At 37.8% G+C, this 19,088-nt stretch overlaps 3 protein-coding genes across 4 annotated transcripts in view; all 3 read left to right on the top strand.

Moving 5' to 3' along the window:
• pals1a (protein associated with LIN7 1, MAGUK p55 family member a) overlaps positions 1–7,087 on the top strand; it is a 61,970-nt gene extending 54,883 nt beyond the window's left edge. For both annotated transcript variants that reach the window (XM_051722661.1, XM_051722662.1), the window contains exons 13-15: positions 91–293; positions 385–495; positions 4,763–7,087. In XM_051722661.1, the coding sequence (XP_051578621.1) occupies positions 91–293; positions 385–495; positions 4,763–4,939 (491 nt within the window). In that variant the 3' untranslated portion in view covers positions 4,940–7,087. The remainder of the gene's footprint in view (positions 1–90; positions 294–384; positions 496–4,762) is intronic.
• On the top strand, positions 1,324–4,740 carry LOC127455082 (uncharacterized). Its single transcript, XM_051722663.1, has 2 exons — positions 1,324–1,751; positions 1,947–4,740. The coding sequence occupies exon 2, from the start codon at positions 2,495–2,497 to the stop codon at positions 3,458–3,460; it is 966 nt and encodes a 321-aa protein (XP_051578623.1). The 5' UTR covers positions 1,324–1,751; positions 1,947–2,494; the 3' UTR covers positions 3,461–4,740.
• A 1,306-nt stretch (positions 7,088–8,393) lies between the features above and the next one.
• On the top strand, positions 8,394–11,719 carry LOC127454931 (eukaryotic translation initiation factor 2 subunit 1). The gene is made up of 8 exons (XM_051722468.1): positions 8,394–8,558; positions 8,878–9,125; positions 9,206–9,285; positions 10,101–10,252; positions 10,367–10,473; positions 10,600–10,697; positions 10,912–11,055; positions 11,185–11,719. The coding sequence occupies exons 2-8, from the start codon at positions 8,885–8,887 to the stop codon at positions 11,308–11,310; spliced, it is 948 nt and encodes a 315-aa protein (XP_051578428.1). The 5' UTR covers positions 8,394–8,558; positions 8,878–8,884; the 3' UTR covers positions 11,311–11,719.
• Positions 11,720–19,088: the final 7,369 nt, after the last annotated feature.

The following is a 19,088-nucleotide window of genomic DNA, read 5'->3' as shown; positions in this document are numbered from 1 at the left end:
GCAGTTTTTTCTTAGTTCAAAAAAGTAGTTATAATTTGTCTGCAGATTTTCCTCTATAATGTTCTAAACAAGAACCTCTCTCTGTCACAGACACCACACGAAACCGTCGCGATAATGAGATGAGCGGTCGCGACTACCACTTTGTGTCCCGTCAGGCCTTTGAGATGGACTCTGCGGCAGGGAAGTTCATAGAGTCCGGAGAGTTTGAAAAGAACCTCTACGGCACCAGTACCGACTCGGTCCGACAGGTTATCAACACTGGCAAAATTTGCCTTTTGTGTGTGCACACTCAGGTGAGAGAAAGGGAAGAGTGTGGTGAGTATGTTGTGGAATTATATAAGGCAATAAAAGCACATTTATCACTATTATCTTGTCTCTCATCAGTCTTTAAAGGTGTTGCGCAGCTCGGACCTCAAGCCCTACGTCATATTCATCGCTCCCCCATCCCAGGAACGATTGAGGGCCCTTTTAGCAAAAGACAACAAAAACCCAAAGGTAAAAGTTTCTTTTAGCAAAAGACAACAAAACCCCAAAGGTAAAAATTGTCCTTCAGCACCATGTCTTACAGTTTCTTAACCAGGCTCAGCGTGACAACTTTAGAGCATCAAATCATTGGTCTGTCCTTACTAAAGGTGAATAGCTGTGTGAAGTGACAATATCACAGTCAGTCAGATCATATTTGATGTTTAAACCTTTAAGCTCGGATGGGCCCGTCAGGCTGTCAAAATATTAATAACTGCAGTCTTGAATAACACAAAATAGGTATCTTTTGAGAACTTAGAATCTCTACTTTACAATGCATGTGGGTATTATGACCAAAACTGAACAAGTGCTTTGAAATTTGCAGACAAATCAGAAGTGTTCTGTTTTGATTATGTAGAATTTTGCACTGTACATACTATCTTAATCAGTAAAAACATCAAACTCATCAAATAGCCATGTGTCAGATGTTGTTGGAAAGCACTCGAAGAGTAGAATACAACCAATCTATTTATTTACTCACAGACAAAAATATAGCGAGTAATAGCTAAGTGTATGTCTTTGACATTTATGTTTCATGTGAACAGGTGTTGCTTATATGCCGCGTTTTCGCTTATAATTTCACAAAATATAAACAGAATATAAAATATCACATACCATTACTTAGAGGAGACGTTTATCGTTCAAACGAGCCCACACACAAAGTAATCGGATGCATAGATCATTAGATAACACTGTGTAACAAATAAGGTGTTTTTTTTTTTTTTTTTTTTTTTTTTGGCTCCTGGGTAGTAAGTGTTATTTCCTAATTGCTTATGCCTCAAAAGTATAGAAAATGGCTATTATTCCCCCACAAACTTTGCTTTTGTGACCAGGACAGTGATGTTTTGAAATTTACCTATTTTCCAGAACATTCCAGATCAATTCAGTGCTGAGTAAACTTGGAGAAACTTCTAGAACTTTCCAGTAATATAAATGGTAGTATAAATACAGGGGCCTTAAGCCCACCAGTTCAGTTTAGTTCCAGCTGCCTAAGTGGATACATATCTGCGTTTTTCTGAGATGGCATCAAGAGGCTGCAAGCATCCGGCAGATGCATTTTGCTATGTCTGCAGCCAATTTATCAAGACAAGAGCGAAAAAGTACTCTGTGAAAGCATCTGCTAAGTTGTGTGAGGCCTACAAGGCATATATCGGCATGACTGTCGGGGAACAAGACAAACCCTGGGCACTTCATTTCACCTGCAAGCACTGCAAAAAAAACTCTGGAAGGTAAGATGGACAGTTGTTGCTCGGAATTGTATGTTATAAAATGTGTTAATTTTTAAAATTGTAAAAGTTTTTAATTTGAAATGTTTTATAATTTTCAATGTTATTTAAAAAATATATCATATATGAAAAATGTTGCGAGAATTTCTTACACATTAGTCATGGGTGAAATAAATTTATTTTTGTAATATGGTACAGAGGGGAAAAGAGAGCCATGAAGTTCGCTATCCCAAAAATTTGGCGGGATCCCACTGACCACTCAAGCAACTGCTACTTCTGCATGGTGGACCCTTCCAAACGTCGGACTGGCAAGAATGCACCTGCTATCATGAATCCAGACCTTCCTTCATCCATTGCCCCAGTGCCACACTGCCATGAGCTCCCCGTACCTACTCCTGTGGAGAGAGAGCAGCCATCTTTAGAAGAGAGCAGCAAGTTAGAGAGCGAAGACGACGTTGTAGATCCAGATGACAATTTCAGAGGTGGAGCTGAGGAGAGAAACCCATACTACCCCAACCAAAAAGACCTCAATGACTTGATTAGAGATCTTGGTCTCACCAAGTCCAATGCTGAGCTTTTGACGTCTAGGCTCAAGTAGCAGAACTTGTTGGATGAAAGTGTACAAGTTGCAGATCAGAGGAAGCGTCACCAACCTTTTTCCAGCTTCTTCACCTGTCAAGATGGGCTCTGCTTCTGCCACAATGTGACCAGTCTGTACGAGGCAATCTGAATCGCCTGTAACCAGAATGAGTGGCACCTCCATTGACAGCTCATCCAGGAACCTCAAAGCCGTGCTGCTCCATAATGGTAACAAGTACCCGTCTCTTCCCCTGGCTCACTCGGTGCACCTCAAAGAGGATTACAGCAGTATCAAGACCTTGCAGGACACCTTGAAGTATGATGAGTATGGCTGGGAGGTCATAAGAGACTTCAAAATGGTGACATTCCTGATGGGTCTCCAAGGCGGTTTCACCAAGTTTCCCTGCTATCTTTGCCTTTGGGACAGCAGGGACACCAAGGTGCATTACCACAGGCGGGACTGGCCACAGCGGACCGAGTTCTCTGTGGGAAGGAACAATGTCAAGTGGGAGCCACTGGTGGACCCCCGGAAGTTGCTGATGCCACCACTGCACATCAAATTGGGCCTTATGAAACAATTTGTCAGAGCTCTAGATAAGGAGTCGGCAGCCTTCAAGTACCTTCAAGACTTCTTCCCTAAGCTGTCTGAGGCAAAGGTCAAAGCCGGTGTCTTTGTCGGACCACAGATAAAGAAGATCCTGGAGTGCAATGAATTCCCCAAGAAGCTCACTAGTAAGGAGAAAGCGGCTTGGAACAGCTTTGTCGCAGTGGTTCGTGGCTTCCTGGGCAATCACAAGGCCGAAAACTATGTGGAGCTGATTGAGACTCTGGTGAAGAACCACGGCACAATGGGCTGTAGGATGTCCCTCAGTGTCCATATCCTTGATGCTCATCTTGATAAATTCAAGGAGAACATGGGAGCATACTCCTCGGAGCAAGGCAAGCACTTCCATCAGGATATACTGGACTTTGAACGGCGCTACCAAGGACAGTATAACGAGAACATGATGGGAGACTACATTTGGGGGCTGATTTGTAAAGTGATTTACAGTATAATTGTAAATCTCGAAAAACTACTCGCTTCTAAATCTTTTGTTGTCATTTTATATTACTTTAGTATAAATACATGTTAATTTGGATTCATATGTTGTTTTTTTCTGACTTTATGAACGAAAAGACACATTCGCCTGTTTTCTCATTGGAAATAGGTACATTTCAAAATATCACTGTCCTGGTCACAAAAGCAAAGTTTGTGGGGAATAATAGCCATTTTCTATACTTTTGAGGCATAAGCAATTTGAAAAATAACACTTACTACCCAGGAACAAAAATGTTGTTACATAGTGAAATTGACAATGCACAATGTGCGCACATCATCTGGCATCTTTCGATCTGGCTGAAAACACGTTCCTGGATCAGACGTCATCGGAAATTATGTAGCGTCATGGAATGCCAAACCAATCGGATTGGATTCAGATCGGTGCAAAAATTCATCCATATTTGGGCAGAGACATTTGATTGGTTACATATGGCCACCAGGAGATGGTGGCAAGTACATGTCACATGACTCAATGATGACTCAAATGGCACAGTATGAACCTCATTCTGTGAAATCTCATTACTAAAATCATGTCAATGCAAACTTTTAGTCATTGTTGTGTTTGCATGTGTAATAAGTTCTTATGTGCAATTATTATGTTTTATTTGTTTGGAGAGGCTTTTGGACATTAGGATAAATTATTTTTGTAATGCTATAACTCTTGATTGTTTTGTCGGATCAACACAAAACTTTTCTCAGTTACTGTTGACACGATTGGGAACAAAAAAAAACAACAGTTTTTTGGAGCCACCTTGCTTACACCCAGAGACACATAATGTCAAATCAGAAAAATAAGGAAAAAAAAGGACATTTTTGGCTCAAGTTGTTTTGTGATTTTTTTTTTTTTATTTTTTATTTTTTTATTTATTTTATTTTTTTTTCCCAGTAGTTTCGAGTCTCAGAATTTATCATAATCTATATCATTACAAAATTCGAAATATTTTCTTTACAATGATACCAAATACCCTCCTTGTTTTTTTGTTTTTTGTTATTTGTTGTAAGCCTTTAATTTTTGGTATGCCACTGAAACAAGAAATCTTTAAAAATACCCTCCGAGCTTAAAGGGTTAAAGGTGATGTATGTAATTTCTATTCCTCTAGTGGTACCAAACAGAACTTAAAAAAAAAAAAGAAAAAATGTTTTCAAACTCGAGCATGCCCCTCATCTTCATTTGGCCAGATAAACAGATTGTCTCACCCCAAACTCTGGACAAGCTGGACTAAAATCAAGCAAGCATAAAATTCCTTGCATCTAGTTAGGATATGGTGTTAGACTACAAATCCATTCATTTTCACAACATAGTCTCACACCTGGTTTGTTCTTATCTTTGTGTCAGCCTGAGGAGCTGAGAGACATAATTGAGAAGGCTCGGGAGATGGAGCAGAACTACGGCCACCTGTTTGACGCTGCCATCGTGAACACCGACTTGGACAAGGCCTACCAGGAGCTGCTCCGACTCATCAATAAACTAGACACTGAACCTCAGTGGGTCCCTTCATCCTGGCTGCGCTGAGATGAACCCCACTCAGACATTGACCCATCCACAGGCGGTTGTAAACGAAGAATCTTACATTCTCTGGTTTCATAGAGTTGAATGAATGCTGCTTACTCTAGGCCATGTTTTTACACTACAAGATTCAACACTATTAAAGATAAGGACACTACGCCACCTCAGACCTTGACAGAAGTGTCTGCACTGTGCTGTCAACAGGCTGGGGAAATTAGTTTTAATGTCATAATATGTTTGATCATGGTGTGTATTTGAGTCCAATTACCCACATTCCAGAGAGTTACCAGCACTTGGTGCAGAAGTAGATTTAGGGCTTCTATACTGCTTTTGATAACTATTTATGATTGTAAATATTCTGTATGTGTTTTTAAAGATGAGAAACAAACCCTTTTAAAAGTTTGATGGGGAGATTTCTTTGCTGGACAAGTAAGTGTCACAGGGGCTCCGCCAAACTCGGACAAGATGTTTGTACTCTTTATTATTCTCTCCATCACCTTAAACATCGGATGTACAATGTTACAAGGATACCCAGCAGTGAGTTCAGTGTCTGTCACATCTGAATAACTCTTCCAAGCTTCCAAAACACTAAAAGGGATGAATGTTCGTATGACTGCAACAGAACCCAAAGCCTCTGCCTTCAATCCCAGCGGCGCTGCCTCAGTGTTCCTATGGCAACCAACACTGATTATGACAGAGTTAAATATTTAAACTTCAGGTTAAATGTTGTTTTGAGTGTTTGCAAGGCCACATCTATAATAAGAGCTACTTGTAAGTTGCTGAATGTAACTGTGCTTTTGTCTCAGTATTCACATGCACTTCCAGCACTCAGAAGTGTAACCAGTATTGTAAACTGTATTTGATAGCAATACAGTGAGGTTCACGATCTGAGTGTCCACACAGCCTAGTCTTAGTCAATGCTCATGCAGAACTTAAAATAATGTTTCTTGATCAAGTGATATTCCTTTAATTGTTATGGAAGATTGTTGTATTTTTACCCATAGGCTTTCAATTTGAGCAAGCTGGCTTGTGCTGTAACTTCATGGTCAGTTATTTGGATGGATCTCATGAAACCTGTCAAGAACATGTCTGTCTTGTTTCACCCCAAAATCAAAAGAAAGAAATTAAGACATGAGATTTGTTTAAAGAAAATCAAACTAGTTTTAGAACCATTACGTTTTTTGCCAGTCACTTTTTAATCTTTTTTAAACATCACGGTAGTATTTGTAGTACTGCCTTTTATGGCGATTTAAATAATAAAATCGTTGTATAACAGTAAGAGATTACTGTATTACAGTAATAAGAATATTAACAAAAATAACCTTTTAGAATAATGAGAATTACAAAAAAATGTCCAGACGCTTTGTGGTATTGAGAAAATGTTGCCATTGAAATGTCACAATGTGAAATCTTAATTGTCCTAAAAATAGGCTTCAGTTTCTTTATGCAAACATTAGATATATGTTTTCCATTTGATTTTGGGGTGAAATGCTTTCACGTTTTCATGAGATTCACATGTTAGTTTTCCATGACTTTCTTCAATGATCAAAAGTGTGAAACATCAGGTCCATGTTGAAGTGATGTGTGTGTGCTTGAGCGTATGCTTGTGAATGCCTGATTTATGTGTGTGTTTGGCCCATGAGAGCAAATGCTGGAAGTAGGGAACGCTTGATCATGATCGATAGAAAACTCAGTCTAAGTGTGCATTATTGAAAATAACCCTTTTTAAAGGAAGGACTGAGTTATTGCAGGCAAGTATTCTCTCTATAGCTGAGACAAGCACACGGTGGAAACCGCTGAGAGATTTGTCCTGCAAAGCTGTTTTTACTGTTGTTGTTTTTTCTCAAAATAATCAATGTGTATGTAGAAAACAACCTAAATATTTTTTTTTAAATTACAGAATAGTTCAGCCACATAGAAACCACACTCTTAAACTTTTTACACTTGTGCACTACAGTTTGGTTTTCTGTTTTAGTTTCTGTTCTGAGTGTGGACAGAGACATTAACCTGCTGTGCATCACCTCAGTCTCATGTGGTTTAGTTACATGCCAGCGAACTGGAAGTAGAATTAATGAATGTAAAAAAAAAGGAATTGCCTTTCCTTCTCAACTGTTTTATATGAATTATACAATTGAATTAAAGCCCAGATTAATAGAGCGTTTGTCTTTTTTCTCTTTCTCTGTGTACTTGACAGTAATTGTATTATTACATTAAGATTCAGTCCAACGTATTTTTTATTTGAATTCAGAATAGTAGCTTTCCAGTTTGCTAAAGGATGGAATCAGTAAAACCCCTTTCCTGAATCATATATAAAGCTACTTTTGGAATAAAGCTTCCCATCTAAGACTGTTAAAGGGATAGTTCACCCAAAAATGAAAATTCTCTCGTCATTTACTTACTCTCATGCCATCCCAGATGTGTATTACTTTCTTCCTTCTCCTGAACACAAACAAAGATTTTTATAAGAATATCACAGCTCCGTAGGTCCATATAATGCGAGTGAATGGTGGCCAAAACTTTGGAGCTCCAAAAAGCATGTAAACGCTGTATAAAATTAATCTATAAGACTCAGTGGTTTAATCCATGTTTTCTGAAGCGATCCAATCAGTTCTGGATGAGAGCTGACCTAAATGTAACTAGTTTTTCACTACAAATCTTGACAGCAGTCTCCTTGGCGATCATGATTTCAAGCTTGGTTACACTTCCTAGTGCCATCTAGTGCTCTGCGCATGCATCAAGCACTAGGAAGTGTAATCAAGCTTGAAATCACGATCATGCCTAGAGACTGACAAGATGTACAGTTACATTTTGGTCTTTTCTCACCAGAAACCGATTGGATTGCTTTAGAAGATATTGATTAAACCACTGGAGTCTTATGGATTGATTGTATGCTGTGTTTATGTGCTTTTTGGAGCTTCAAAGTTTTGGTCACCATTCACTTGCATTGCATGGACTTACAGAGCTGATATATTCTACTAAAAAAACTTCATTTGTGCTCTACAGAAGAAAGAAAGTGATACACATATGGGATGGCATGGGGGTGAGTAAATAATTAGAGAATCTTCATTTTTGGGTGAACTATCCCTTTAAGAGAGTCATCTTAAAAGCGCTGTGCCTGTTCTTTTCAAGTATTTTTGCTTTGTGGTTGTATTTACTTTGAGCTGTTAAACCAATAATAATAATTCTAATAATTGCTCAGTAAAGATTATTTTCATTGCTATGTTATATGAATGAGTATGAAAATGGAGAATTACAAACAAACTAAAACATGCTTTCTTGCTAGTTCCCCATAAAGCATTCCCAATACAAATTTGCTAATTATTACTTTGTTTACATAATATAAATATTATTGTATGAATTTTAAAGCGAGAAGAGTTAATAAAACAGAAAAGAAACTCGCAGAGAGCTCCGAAACAGTAGATGGCGATATAGAGCTCTTGAGCACTGACAAAAGTACAAAATACCAACTTCCGCTTCCTGCTGAAGTTTATCATGCTGATGAAATAGCAGTAAAGCGGGTGTTCAGTTTCAGTTATTCCATTTTTTATTTATTTATGCACTTGTATTTCCATAATAAATTAAAGCACTAAAACTGAACTTCAGTTAACATTTATCGACTATATTGGTAAGTGAAAGAGCTTATGGTTGTTTTAGATGAAAGTAGTGAGTTTGTTCAATTTTTCTCATGTCAGTTTGCACTTTCCCAGGTGTTTAAATGATCATGTCTAGTCTTATGCGTCCAGCCTGAAATGTATTCTTCTTTGCCATATGCATTACACAGTTTTATATTTAAGTAGCCGTTAAATTGAGAAGTTTTCTCATTTGATAATACACTATTAGAATCTCTTGATTGACTTGCTAGTGGGCTGCCTACCTAGAAAGCATTTTAGGCATGCCTGATCATGATCACTAGGTTTTGAAACAGTCTTTGCTTTTGTTTTTAGGGTCAAGATGCCCGGGCTCAGCTGTAGATTCTACCAGCACAGATTTCCAGAGGTGGAAGATGTGGTTATGGTCAATGTAAGATCCATAGCGGAGATGGGCGCTTATGTGAGTCTGTTAGAGTACAACAACATCGAGGGCATGATCCTGCTCAGCGAGCTCTCCAGACGACGTATTAGATCCATCAACAAACTCATCCGGATCGGCCGAAATGAATGTGTGGTGGTCATTCGTGTGGACAAGGAGAAAGGTGTGGATTTTTGAGATTTCATTTTTCTTGATTCTCTCTTCTGTTGCTTCATTTAACATGTGACGTCCATGTTCCACCAGGCTACATTGATTTATCCAAAAGAAGAGTGTCACCAGAAGAGGCCATTAAATGTGAAGACAAGTTCACAAAATCTAAAACTGTAAGCATGTGTCATCTCACAAGTTCTGCATTGCTAAAAGACTTAAATGTTGTGTGTTTTTTTTAGGGGATAGTCCACCAAAAAATCTCTCATTTACTCACCTTCATGACATTTCAGATGTGTATGACTTTCTTTCTTCTGCTGAACACAAATGAAGATTTTTAGAAGAATATCTCTGTAGGTCCACACAATGCCAGTGAATGGTGACCAAAACTTTGAAGCTCCAAAAATCACATAAAGGCACCAAAAGTAATCCACACGACTCCAGTGGTTTAATCCATGTCTTCAGAAGCGATATAATAGGTGTGGGTGAGAAACAGGACAATATTTAAGTCCTTATATAAATTTTCCTCCCTGCCCAGTAGGTGGTGAAATGCACAAAGAATGTGAATTGCCAAAAACAAAAGAAGAATGTAAAAGTGAAAGTGGAGATTTATAGTAAAAAAGGACTTAAATATTGATCTGTTCCTCACCCACACTTATTGTATCACTTCTGAAGATATGAATTTAACAACTGGAGTCGTGTGGATTACTTTTGATGCCTTTATGTGATTTGTGGAGCTTCAAAGTTCTGGCCACTTTTACTTGCATTGTATAGACCTACAGAGCTGAAATACTCTTCTAAAAATCTTCATTTGTGTTCTGCAGAAGAAAAAACCATACCCATCTGGGATGGCATGAGGGTGAGTAAATGAAGAGAGAATTTTCATTTTTGGGTGAACTATCCCTTTAATGGCAAATTTCCTAGTGACATCAATATCTATGGCTCGGTTGTGAACATGGGCAAATTATCTTATAGATTGTGTGTCTTTTAGGTATACAGCATTTTGAGGCATGTCTCTGAAGTTTTAGAGTACACCAAAGATGAGCAGCTGGAGAGTCTGTACCAGCGAACAGCCTGGGTGTTTGACGAGAAATACAAGCGGCCAGGATATGGCGCTTACGATGCCTTTAAGCAGGCAGTTTCGTAAGTAAAATGCCACTCCAAATGTTGAAATGACCCATCTTCAGAAACGATGATGTTTGTGTAAAAACTGTGTGCATTACTCCCATTACAAAAAGATTTACACTTTCTGTGCAGAGATCAGTCCATTTTAGATGACCTAGATTTGACAGAGGAGGAAAGGGCTGTCCTGATTGATAACATCAATAGACGACTCACTCCACAAGCCGTCAAAATAAGAGCAGGTGCCAGTCTTCAGTCTGTACTGTAATTGACACTTACTGCCAACGTGTATTCATAAACATAGGAATGAATCTGTGTATAACATATATCTTAAACATTTTTTTTTGTGTTTGTGTTTTCATCAACAGACATTGAGGTGGCCTGCTATGGCTATGAAGGCATAGATGCAGTCAAAGATGCTTTGCGGGCTGGGCTGACCTGTTCAACAGAGGCCATGCCAATCAAGGTAAGAACTCTTGATTTATATGTAGCAACATGGAATACTATGAATATGTGACACTGTATTGTAAAAGTATTGGTTTTGACAAATGATATGTCCAAATATTGGTTATTTTAGTGGTTTTAAGCATGCTTGGAAAATTTGCAGTCGAGTTCATTATGGAAGGCTCGTAGTTTTCACACATTCAGACTTGCTTACTATTACATTGCTTTTGTTTCAGATCAACTTGATTGCACCTCCTCGCTATGTTATGACCACAACCACACTAGAACGCACAGAAGGCCTTTCTGTGCTCAATCAGGCCATGGCTGCCATTAAAGAAAAGATTGAGGAGAAGAGAGGCGTCTTCAACATTCAGATGGAGGTGATGACTGAACTTTTGGATCCGTTTTTCTTTTAAGAGTAACACTTGACAAAATGTAGTTCAGTATGTTGCTTAATCTCTCTTCTATGTAGTATTTGACCTTTGCTCCAATATTCTAACCTCCTACAGCCAAAAGTTGTAACAGACACAGATGAGACAGAACTGGCTCGGCAGTTAGAGCGACTGGAGAGAGAGAATGCAGAGGTGGATGGAGACGATGATGCAGAGGAGATGGAGGCCAAGGCTGATGACTAGCCTCACCGAAAAGAATAAACCAGCATTGTCATAATCATTCAGGGGACTTAAGAGTTAAAGTGAGTTGTTTATCATAGAACAAGGACTAAAAAAAAAAAAAGAGTTGATGGAAAAACTGCTTGCATAATAACCATAACTGTGAGCAAATTGAGGAAAAGAAGAGGATTTCATTAATGGACGTTTGGTTGATGACTTTTGGGAGGGAATTACATCCATGACAACTAGATTTTTGCTTTTGAGTATAGTAATAATGCGAAAACTGTTTCGTAAATGTGGTTGTTTTCAGTGGCCAGGTGCCTCAAAAATTCTTGAAAACCCATAAAAACAATCAACCAGTTTACTTCTGTTTATCAGAGCCCATATCTTTTGTGGATGCTGAACTAATAAAAACAAGCAATTGTTTCAAAAACATTTGTCATGTATTTTTGCCCTGTGTGTTATGTTTTTGATGGGATGCCATCAAAAATGTTAATTAAGATACTAACTGCCCTACTAAAATGTACCATGCTTTTATTATTGTGAATAACTTTAAAGGGATAGTTCACCCAAAAATGAAACCCTCATGCCATCCCTTTATCATCCCTCATGCCATGCCAGATGTTAATGACTTTCTTCTGCTGTACAAGATTTTTAAAATAATCTCACAGCTCTGTATGTCTATACAATGCAAGTACATGGTGGCTAGACCTTTTGAAGTTCCACAAATCACATGAAGGAAACCATATGACTCCACTGGTTAAATCTATGTCTATAGAAGTGATATTTTAGGTGTGAGGAACAGATCAATATTTCAGTCTTTCTTTTTTTACTATAATCCTCCACTTTCGCATATTGATTGCATTGTTTCAGAAGACATACATCAAACCACTGAGGTTGTATGGATTTCTTTTATGCTGCTTTTATGTGATTTTTGCAGCTTCAAAGTTCTGGCCACCTTTCACCTGCATTGTATGAACCTACAGAGCTGAGATATTCTGAAAATCTTTGTTCTGCAGAAGAAAGAAGGTCACCTCTGGGATGGCATGAGGGTGAGTAAATGAGAGAATTTCATTTTTGGGTGAACTATCCCTTTAAGAATGTGGTGTTTTGGAAGAATTGTTATGAATTAATATACAAAACAATACATAGGAAAGTGGAGGAATTAACTTTCTATTACAATTATGCCAGTTTCTCAGTGTTCAGGTAAATATTTTTCATATCAAATACTAGTTTGTTTTATGGAAACCAGTCACATTAATGTAAACATGGTCTTTTATAGAGAGAGAAACAAAGGGCACCTTTACACCTGGCATGAACATTTAAATACAAACCATGTACACGTTTTACGGCATGGACTGAAGATCATGGGAGCCAAATTTGGGAAAAGGGTATAGCTGCAGGTCAAGCTCCAAACCGTCAGAAGACATACAGAGCCCCTAACCCTAGCCATGGGTATAAGTTCTGCCCCCTTTTGGAGTGGGCCCAACCAAATACTGTTTAGCCAACGGCAAAGCACTTGTATTAAAATGCATGGCAGAAATTGGAACGCCCAATATGACGACCTAGACAAGGAAGTCCCGCCTTCCAGGTAAAAAAGCCAATCACATTTTAGATACAGACATCGCTTATCAGTCAACTCAAGGACGCGCATGTGCATTAGCTGAACCAGCTTGATAAATAGCGTTTTTTAAGCGTGAAATAAGTTAAAGAAGCACAATTGTCCGATTTAACTGCTGATTTTTTAATCTTGGCCAATCGTTTTGGAGATTTCGGTCTTTCCCCATTCAAGTAGATAGGAGCTGTACTTTTATATGGACTGACTTGCCTTAAAAGGAACTTTGGCCCAACCCTCTTCTGGAGTTACCGCCCCCGTTAGTGGTCTCCGGGCTTTGGCAATACCTACTTGAAATTTGAGGGAGAATTTGTAGGAGTGTCGAAAACTGCGATCACTAGGCGGCGCTGTCCCCAAACTGCTCAGTTGCCCTTAGGATATGGTACCGATGCTGCTTGTGACTTTTTAGAAACTAGTTTAAAGTTAGAGTGCTGTTCAGGTTATAGCCTAAAAACCTGAGCAATGCAATCTTTGCCTTAAAAAAATGATTCCTATTGAAAATGACTCGACATCCAATCAAAAGAAGCATTTGGAGGTTCTGTTTGTTCTCTGTATGCATACGTGTTTATATGCTCTCTAAATAAAGTGTTTTAATAATTATTTTATGTAGCATCTAGCCATGTTTGCATGTAGCTACCGAAATTTATACACTGCATTGAAAGTGCTTAAAGGGATAGTTCACCCAAAAATAAAATGTCATTCATTATTTACTCACCACAGTGTTGTTCTAAACCAGTATGATTTCTTTGTTTTTTGGTACACAAGGGAGAAATGTAAAAAAAAAAAAAAAAAAAAAAAAATCTGCTCAGTGATTTCATACAATGGCAGTGGATGGTGACCGCCGCTTCAAAAGGACACAAAAGTAGAATTCAGAAGTCTAATAAATTATTCAATGTGAATCATTGTTCTGTAGGGTTACGATAAGGTAAGATGGTGAGAAACAAATCGAATCGAATTGAACCATCTTGACAGACGGTTGCTTTCCTGTGCGTTCATGAGAGTGCACGAGAGCTGCCGTTTCACTGCCCCTGCTCGCGAGATGGACTGTTTAAGCGAAAACTTGCTTTATGGGAACAATCGGACCACCATAGAGATATTACCGGGAAAAAAAACAAACAACACAGCTGCACACAAAACAGAGAACTGAACTTACAAAACATGTCTGAAGAGTTTGAAGTTGAAGAGAAGTTGCATTTCTATGCCCAGATAAATGCCAAACTGTTTGTATTTGCACCCTGCATCGAAAATAATGTATTTCAAACAAGCCCATGTCCACCTGTCCTTAATTTTAGACACTCTTCTGTAAAAACACAAGAAGCAAAAATCAAGGCACTTACAATGGAAGTGAATGGGGCCAGTTTTTTGGAGGGTTTAAAGACAGAAATGGGAAGCTTATAATTTTATAAAAGCACTTACATTAATTCTTCGGTTAAAACTTGTGCATTATTTGATATGTAAAGTTGTTTAAATCGTCATTTTTACATGGGTACTGTTGACATACAATCATCGTGTCAACAAAATTGTACAATTACACAGAAAAGGTTATTTATCGATTTTCTCACACTAAAATCATGTTAACACACATATTGTTTATGTCTTGTGGTTATAATTTTGAAACAGTGATTATTTTAACGTTTACGGATTGGCCCCATTCACTTCCATTGTAAGTGCCTCACTGGAACCCAGATTTTTGCTTTTTTTTTTTTTTTTTTTTTTTTTTAAAGAAAAGGAGGGACAGGTCAAAATAAATGTTTGTGGTAATCAATATTATGCAACAGATTGAGCTTAACTTGTACTGAATCCAGAATATTCCTTTAATACATTTAAAATTAATGATTAGATTTTCAACAAAATATGCAATGAGTAATCCCAAAGTAATCAGATTAGATTATCTAAAATTGTAATCCAAAAGGTTACACAACAGATTTCAATTTAAGTAGTGCAACTTGTTATTAGTTCACGATTACATTTCAAAAGTAATCTACCCATATCCAAATTCTTCTATATTTTAATTCTTGTATGATTAGTATACATGCTGATTCCATGACCTCATATTAACTAAGACATTTTTTGTACAATAGATCACTTGTCACGTCGCAGGATTTACTGAGTGAACTGGAAAAAAACATTGATTACAAATGGTGAATAACTGCTAGTTACTTACTGCACCTAAAATACACTCTTTCCCATACAGTGAACGCGGATGGGTACGGTGGGCTGCCATGGTCACCATTCACTTTTGACATTCTTTCCCATGGACTTACTTTGTGTAATTTAATTTCTTACAAGAAGATGGAGCTATTGTATCAGTTTGGACTGCAAGGATGCACATTTACTACCGTCAATTCATACCCGCTCACGGGCACACTCCTGCTCGATTCTCATGTCATTATGTTCGACTCGCAGGTCTTTTATTCTGTTTCAACAACTCATTGTATTATGTGTATGTATGTGGATATCATCAAACAAGGGGTGCCACCGTCAAACACATCTTCTCTTTGGAGGAAATGGAAGGCCACATGTACTTGTAAGTCAGGTCAGTCTGAATGTTTCTTAAGTCATTTTTTTTTTTTTTTTTTTTTTTTTTTCAGATGCACAGAAAAAGGTCAAAACTGCAGCTCTGAAACATATATATGTTGAAGTGCTTTAGTGCAGTATGTGATTTACCTTGACTGTTCCCCACTGCTGGAATGACCTGCCTAATGCCACCCGAGCTGTCTTTATCCTCTTTCAAAAATTAGCTAAAGACACATCTTTTTCATGAACACCTAACCCATTCATACTAACGCACTACCTTCATGTTCTTAAAAAAAAAAAAAAAAAAAAAACTTTCCTTGCTATGTGTACTCTTCTAAGCTATGTGAGACTTGTATTACAACACTTATTATATTGTTGCCCCTTTTGTTGGATGAATCGCTTCTGTTGTTCTCCTCATTTGTAAGTCGCTTTGGAAAAATGTGTCTGCTAAATGAATAAATGTAAATATATGTTTATGGAGTTACATACTACTGCTGTTTCTGTCTCTGCACAATAATGTCCACTCAGGAGTCCCAATGTATCTCTCTTTGTTTATTGTGTTTCTGCAGGTGTTTGCAGTGGCGTAGCTAGACCCTGGCTGATAGGGCTGCAGCCCCTGATCTTTTGTTAATAGCCCCGAATGTACAAAAGCAACAAGGCAGGCTGCAGTTCTGTCTTCAAATGTCAATTAATTCCTATCAGTGAGCCCAACTTGCATTAATTGACAGTTCACACTTTGACTTTTACCTGCTGTTCGTGCTCAAGTTCAGCAGACACGTTATGAATGCCTCGAGGGAACTTTCTATTTTCTCTCACAGGGGTGTAGCTTTTCTGTATCAGAGGCACTGAGGTTTTATTATGCAAGCCTTATTTCTAAATATATAATCTATAAACCTCATTTCTAATCTTCATTTGTTTTTAACAATCCACACACATAAAATCAAGTAGATTTTAATGCATGCACCAGTCAGCTTGTTTGGTTATTCGGGTTTAGTCGTGAGTCGGAATGTTAAAATAAAGAATGTTTATTGCAATGGAATTTCCTCAAACGCAACTCAAAATAGCAGGACAGTGAGCTATAAGCCTAAATAGCACAATACAAAGGTTTTAAAATGATCAAATCTCACATTAAAGTGTCACTGCCTGTATATGCGCTCTGCCTGTGCTGGTTCACATTTCTATGTCATGTGCGTGGAGTTAAACTGCTGCGTTTAAATAGCCTCTTTGGGGTGCCTTGATTTTTTAAATGGTTTAAAATCAGATGACATTGAACTTGTCCAATTATTGTACTAAAGTCTGCACACAAGAAAAAAACCCCCACTGTCTTACCGTTTATCAAGCGCTGAAACTTTGCTTTGTTAAAAACAACCTGGAATCATGAAACCCAACGCAGGTGTTTCAAGATACGTTTAAAAAAAATAAAGTTACTTTACTTGGTGATCCCATGATGGTGTTATATTGTCACGTAAAAAAACCGAAAAACGATTTTGATAATAAAAGAGTAATATTTTGCGAATAAAGTAAAAATTACGAAAATTAAGTTGAAGCATTATGAGATTAAAGTCGTAATAATTTGAGAATAAAATTGTAGCATTATGATATTAAATTTCGTATGAGAATAAAGTCAAAATGATTAGAATAAAGTCGTAGTATTTTAAGATTATAGTCATAATATTTTGAGAATAAATTACAAATTATTAGAATAAAGTCGTTGCATTGTAGGATATTAGAGGGGGAAAAAATCTCAATATTAGAATAAACAGAGCGTCATTATCACAACGATAGAACAGACACAGAGCCAGCAGCTTCATTAATGCAATAGATGGATGTGGAGGATGTAGTTAAATTATAGGCCTACTTTAGTTAAGGATTTAGCAATAACGAATTCCTTGGTCTTTTGGCTCATCAGCACAGAATTATTAGTATCCAAACACTGCAGCGGTTATGTAGGAAATGTAATTTATTCAGGAGAAAGAACCACACAGATTCACGCAGTCCTGATCAGCGTTGTTGTTGGGTTTTCCTCTCTAAACAATACTGTAACTGAAGGGATGTTACAACATACAATGTCTTGAAATGGACCTATATACAGTAATTCACTGCTGTTCCAATTATTTTTCGCTTCACTTGAGTGTGAGCCTATAACCTGCGCTTCCCTTGACAGGCGCCCACATGTTGAAAACTCCTATACTAATGCACACCTAATTTATGAACAGAGAGCTCACAAAAACTTCCCACAAAGTTTAGTGGTGTTGTATGTAAAGACCCATATGCTCCACTTTGAATGCTTTGCAAAAAAAACATTTATCTGTGAAAACATCCACAGAACCACTGTCTTAAAAGTCACAGCATCACATATTAGCTATATGTTTCAGGAATTTTCTCCCCTTGATGATCTAAAGTATCAAATTCACCTAAATCATCATCAACCCATGATGATATAGGTGAATTTGATATTGAATTTGAGAACTCAACTTATATTGTGTATTATTTAGAATATTTAAAGTCTTAATTTGTAGCCTGTTATTTGTAACATTCACAGTTGTCATATTTTGTGTACTGTGTGCTGAAGACCTTAAAGAAAAACTTTATTTGAAGGTTAGATTTTGAATGTTGCTTTGAGTTTTCATGCACTTTTAATTCCTAAAGCTGTTGAGCCCTTTTTTTAAAAGTTTGAAATAGAGTGAAAATAGGACTGTTTGGTTTTTAAATTAAGTCTGTTTAAAATAAACTAAAGGGATTGTTCAGATCTCTTTAATTTTGAAACTCTACATGCATCGCACCTGTTCATTTAATTGTAAGAAATCAATCTCTTGTTGCGAAATCAAGTTAGCTCTCCATCACTGCACACTCAGTCAGGTTAACATGATTAACTGCTAATGAGGGGTTATTCCTGTCACTGCTGCATAAAGTTAGAGAGAGCACACGTAATTAAGAGCCATTTGCTTATCATCTTGGAAAAATAATCTCTTCATCACCTTTAATATTAATTAACCATCACAATTTTCTTCCCTTCATAAAACATTTGTAGGTAGGCTCACCTGAGAGAGAGAGAGAGAGAGAAAAAAACATATATATCCACACACACACACACACACACACACACATATATATATACAGAGAGAGAGAGAGAGAGAGAGAGAGAGAGAGAGAGATAGATATACAGATAGATAGATAGATAGAGTATGTCTTTGAAAAACATACTGCACAGAAATGATAATTTAACAGAGTAATTGTCCCTTTTTATGGGCTGTTTGCATTGCACCAGTCTACCAAGTGAGGGAACCAAAGTATTCATAACCAAAGGCATCATATTTGTGTAACCCATTTGCTCTGTTACTACCTCCAAATCTACTACTCAACAAAACAACTTAAACCTCAGATGCTGACTACCACCCCTGGAGTCGAGAATTCGAATCCAGGGCGTGCTGAGTGATTCCAGCCAGGTCTCCTAAGCAACCAAATTGGCCCGGTTGCTAGGGAGGGTAGATTCACATGGGGTAACCTCCTTGTGTCGCCATAATGTGATTCTCGCTCTCGGTGGGGCATGTGGTGAGTTGTGCATGGATGCCGCAGAGAATAGCGTGAAGCCTCCACACGCGGTAACGCGCTCAACAAGTCACGTGATAAAATGTGTGGATTGACAGTCTCAGACGCGGAGGCAACTGAG

This window comes from Myxocyprinus asiaticus, chromosome 17 (assembly GCF_019703515.2).
Source record: "Myxocyprinus asiaticus isolate MX2 ecotype Aquarium Trade chromosome 17, UBuf_Myxa_2, whole genome shotgun sequence".
NCBI lineage: Eukaryota > Metazoa > Chordata > Actinopteri > Cypriniformes > Catostomidae > Myxocyprinus > Myxocyprinus asiaticus.
Note: the sequence above shows the minus strand (reverse complement) of the source record. Positions and strands in the feature narration are given on the sequence as shown.

What these genes read in the sequence shown, in the direction of transcription:
- LOC127455082 (XM_051722663.1), top strand. Translation starts at nt 2,495, where the DNA reads ATGAGTGGCACCTCCATTGACAGCTCATCCAGGAACCTCAAAGCCGTG.
- LOC127454931 (XM_051722468.1), top strand. Translation starts at nt 8,885, where the DNA reads ATGCCCGGGCTCAGCTGTAGATTCTACCAGCACAGATTTCCAGAGGTG. An exon ending in TCGTGTGGACAAGGAGAAAG is followed by an intron (nt 9,126 to 9,205) that starts GTGTGGATTTTT and finishes ATGTTCCACCAG; the next exon opens with GCTACATTGATTTATCCAAA. An exon ending in CAGAGGCCATGCCAATCAAG is followed by an intron (nt 10,698 to 10,911) that starts GTAAGAACTCTT and finishes CTTTTGTTTCAG; the next exon opens with ATCAACTTGATTGCACCTCC.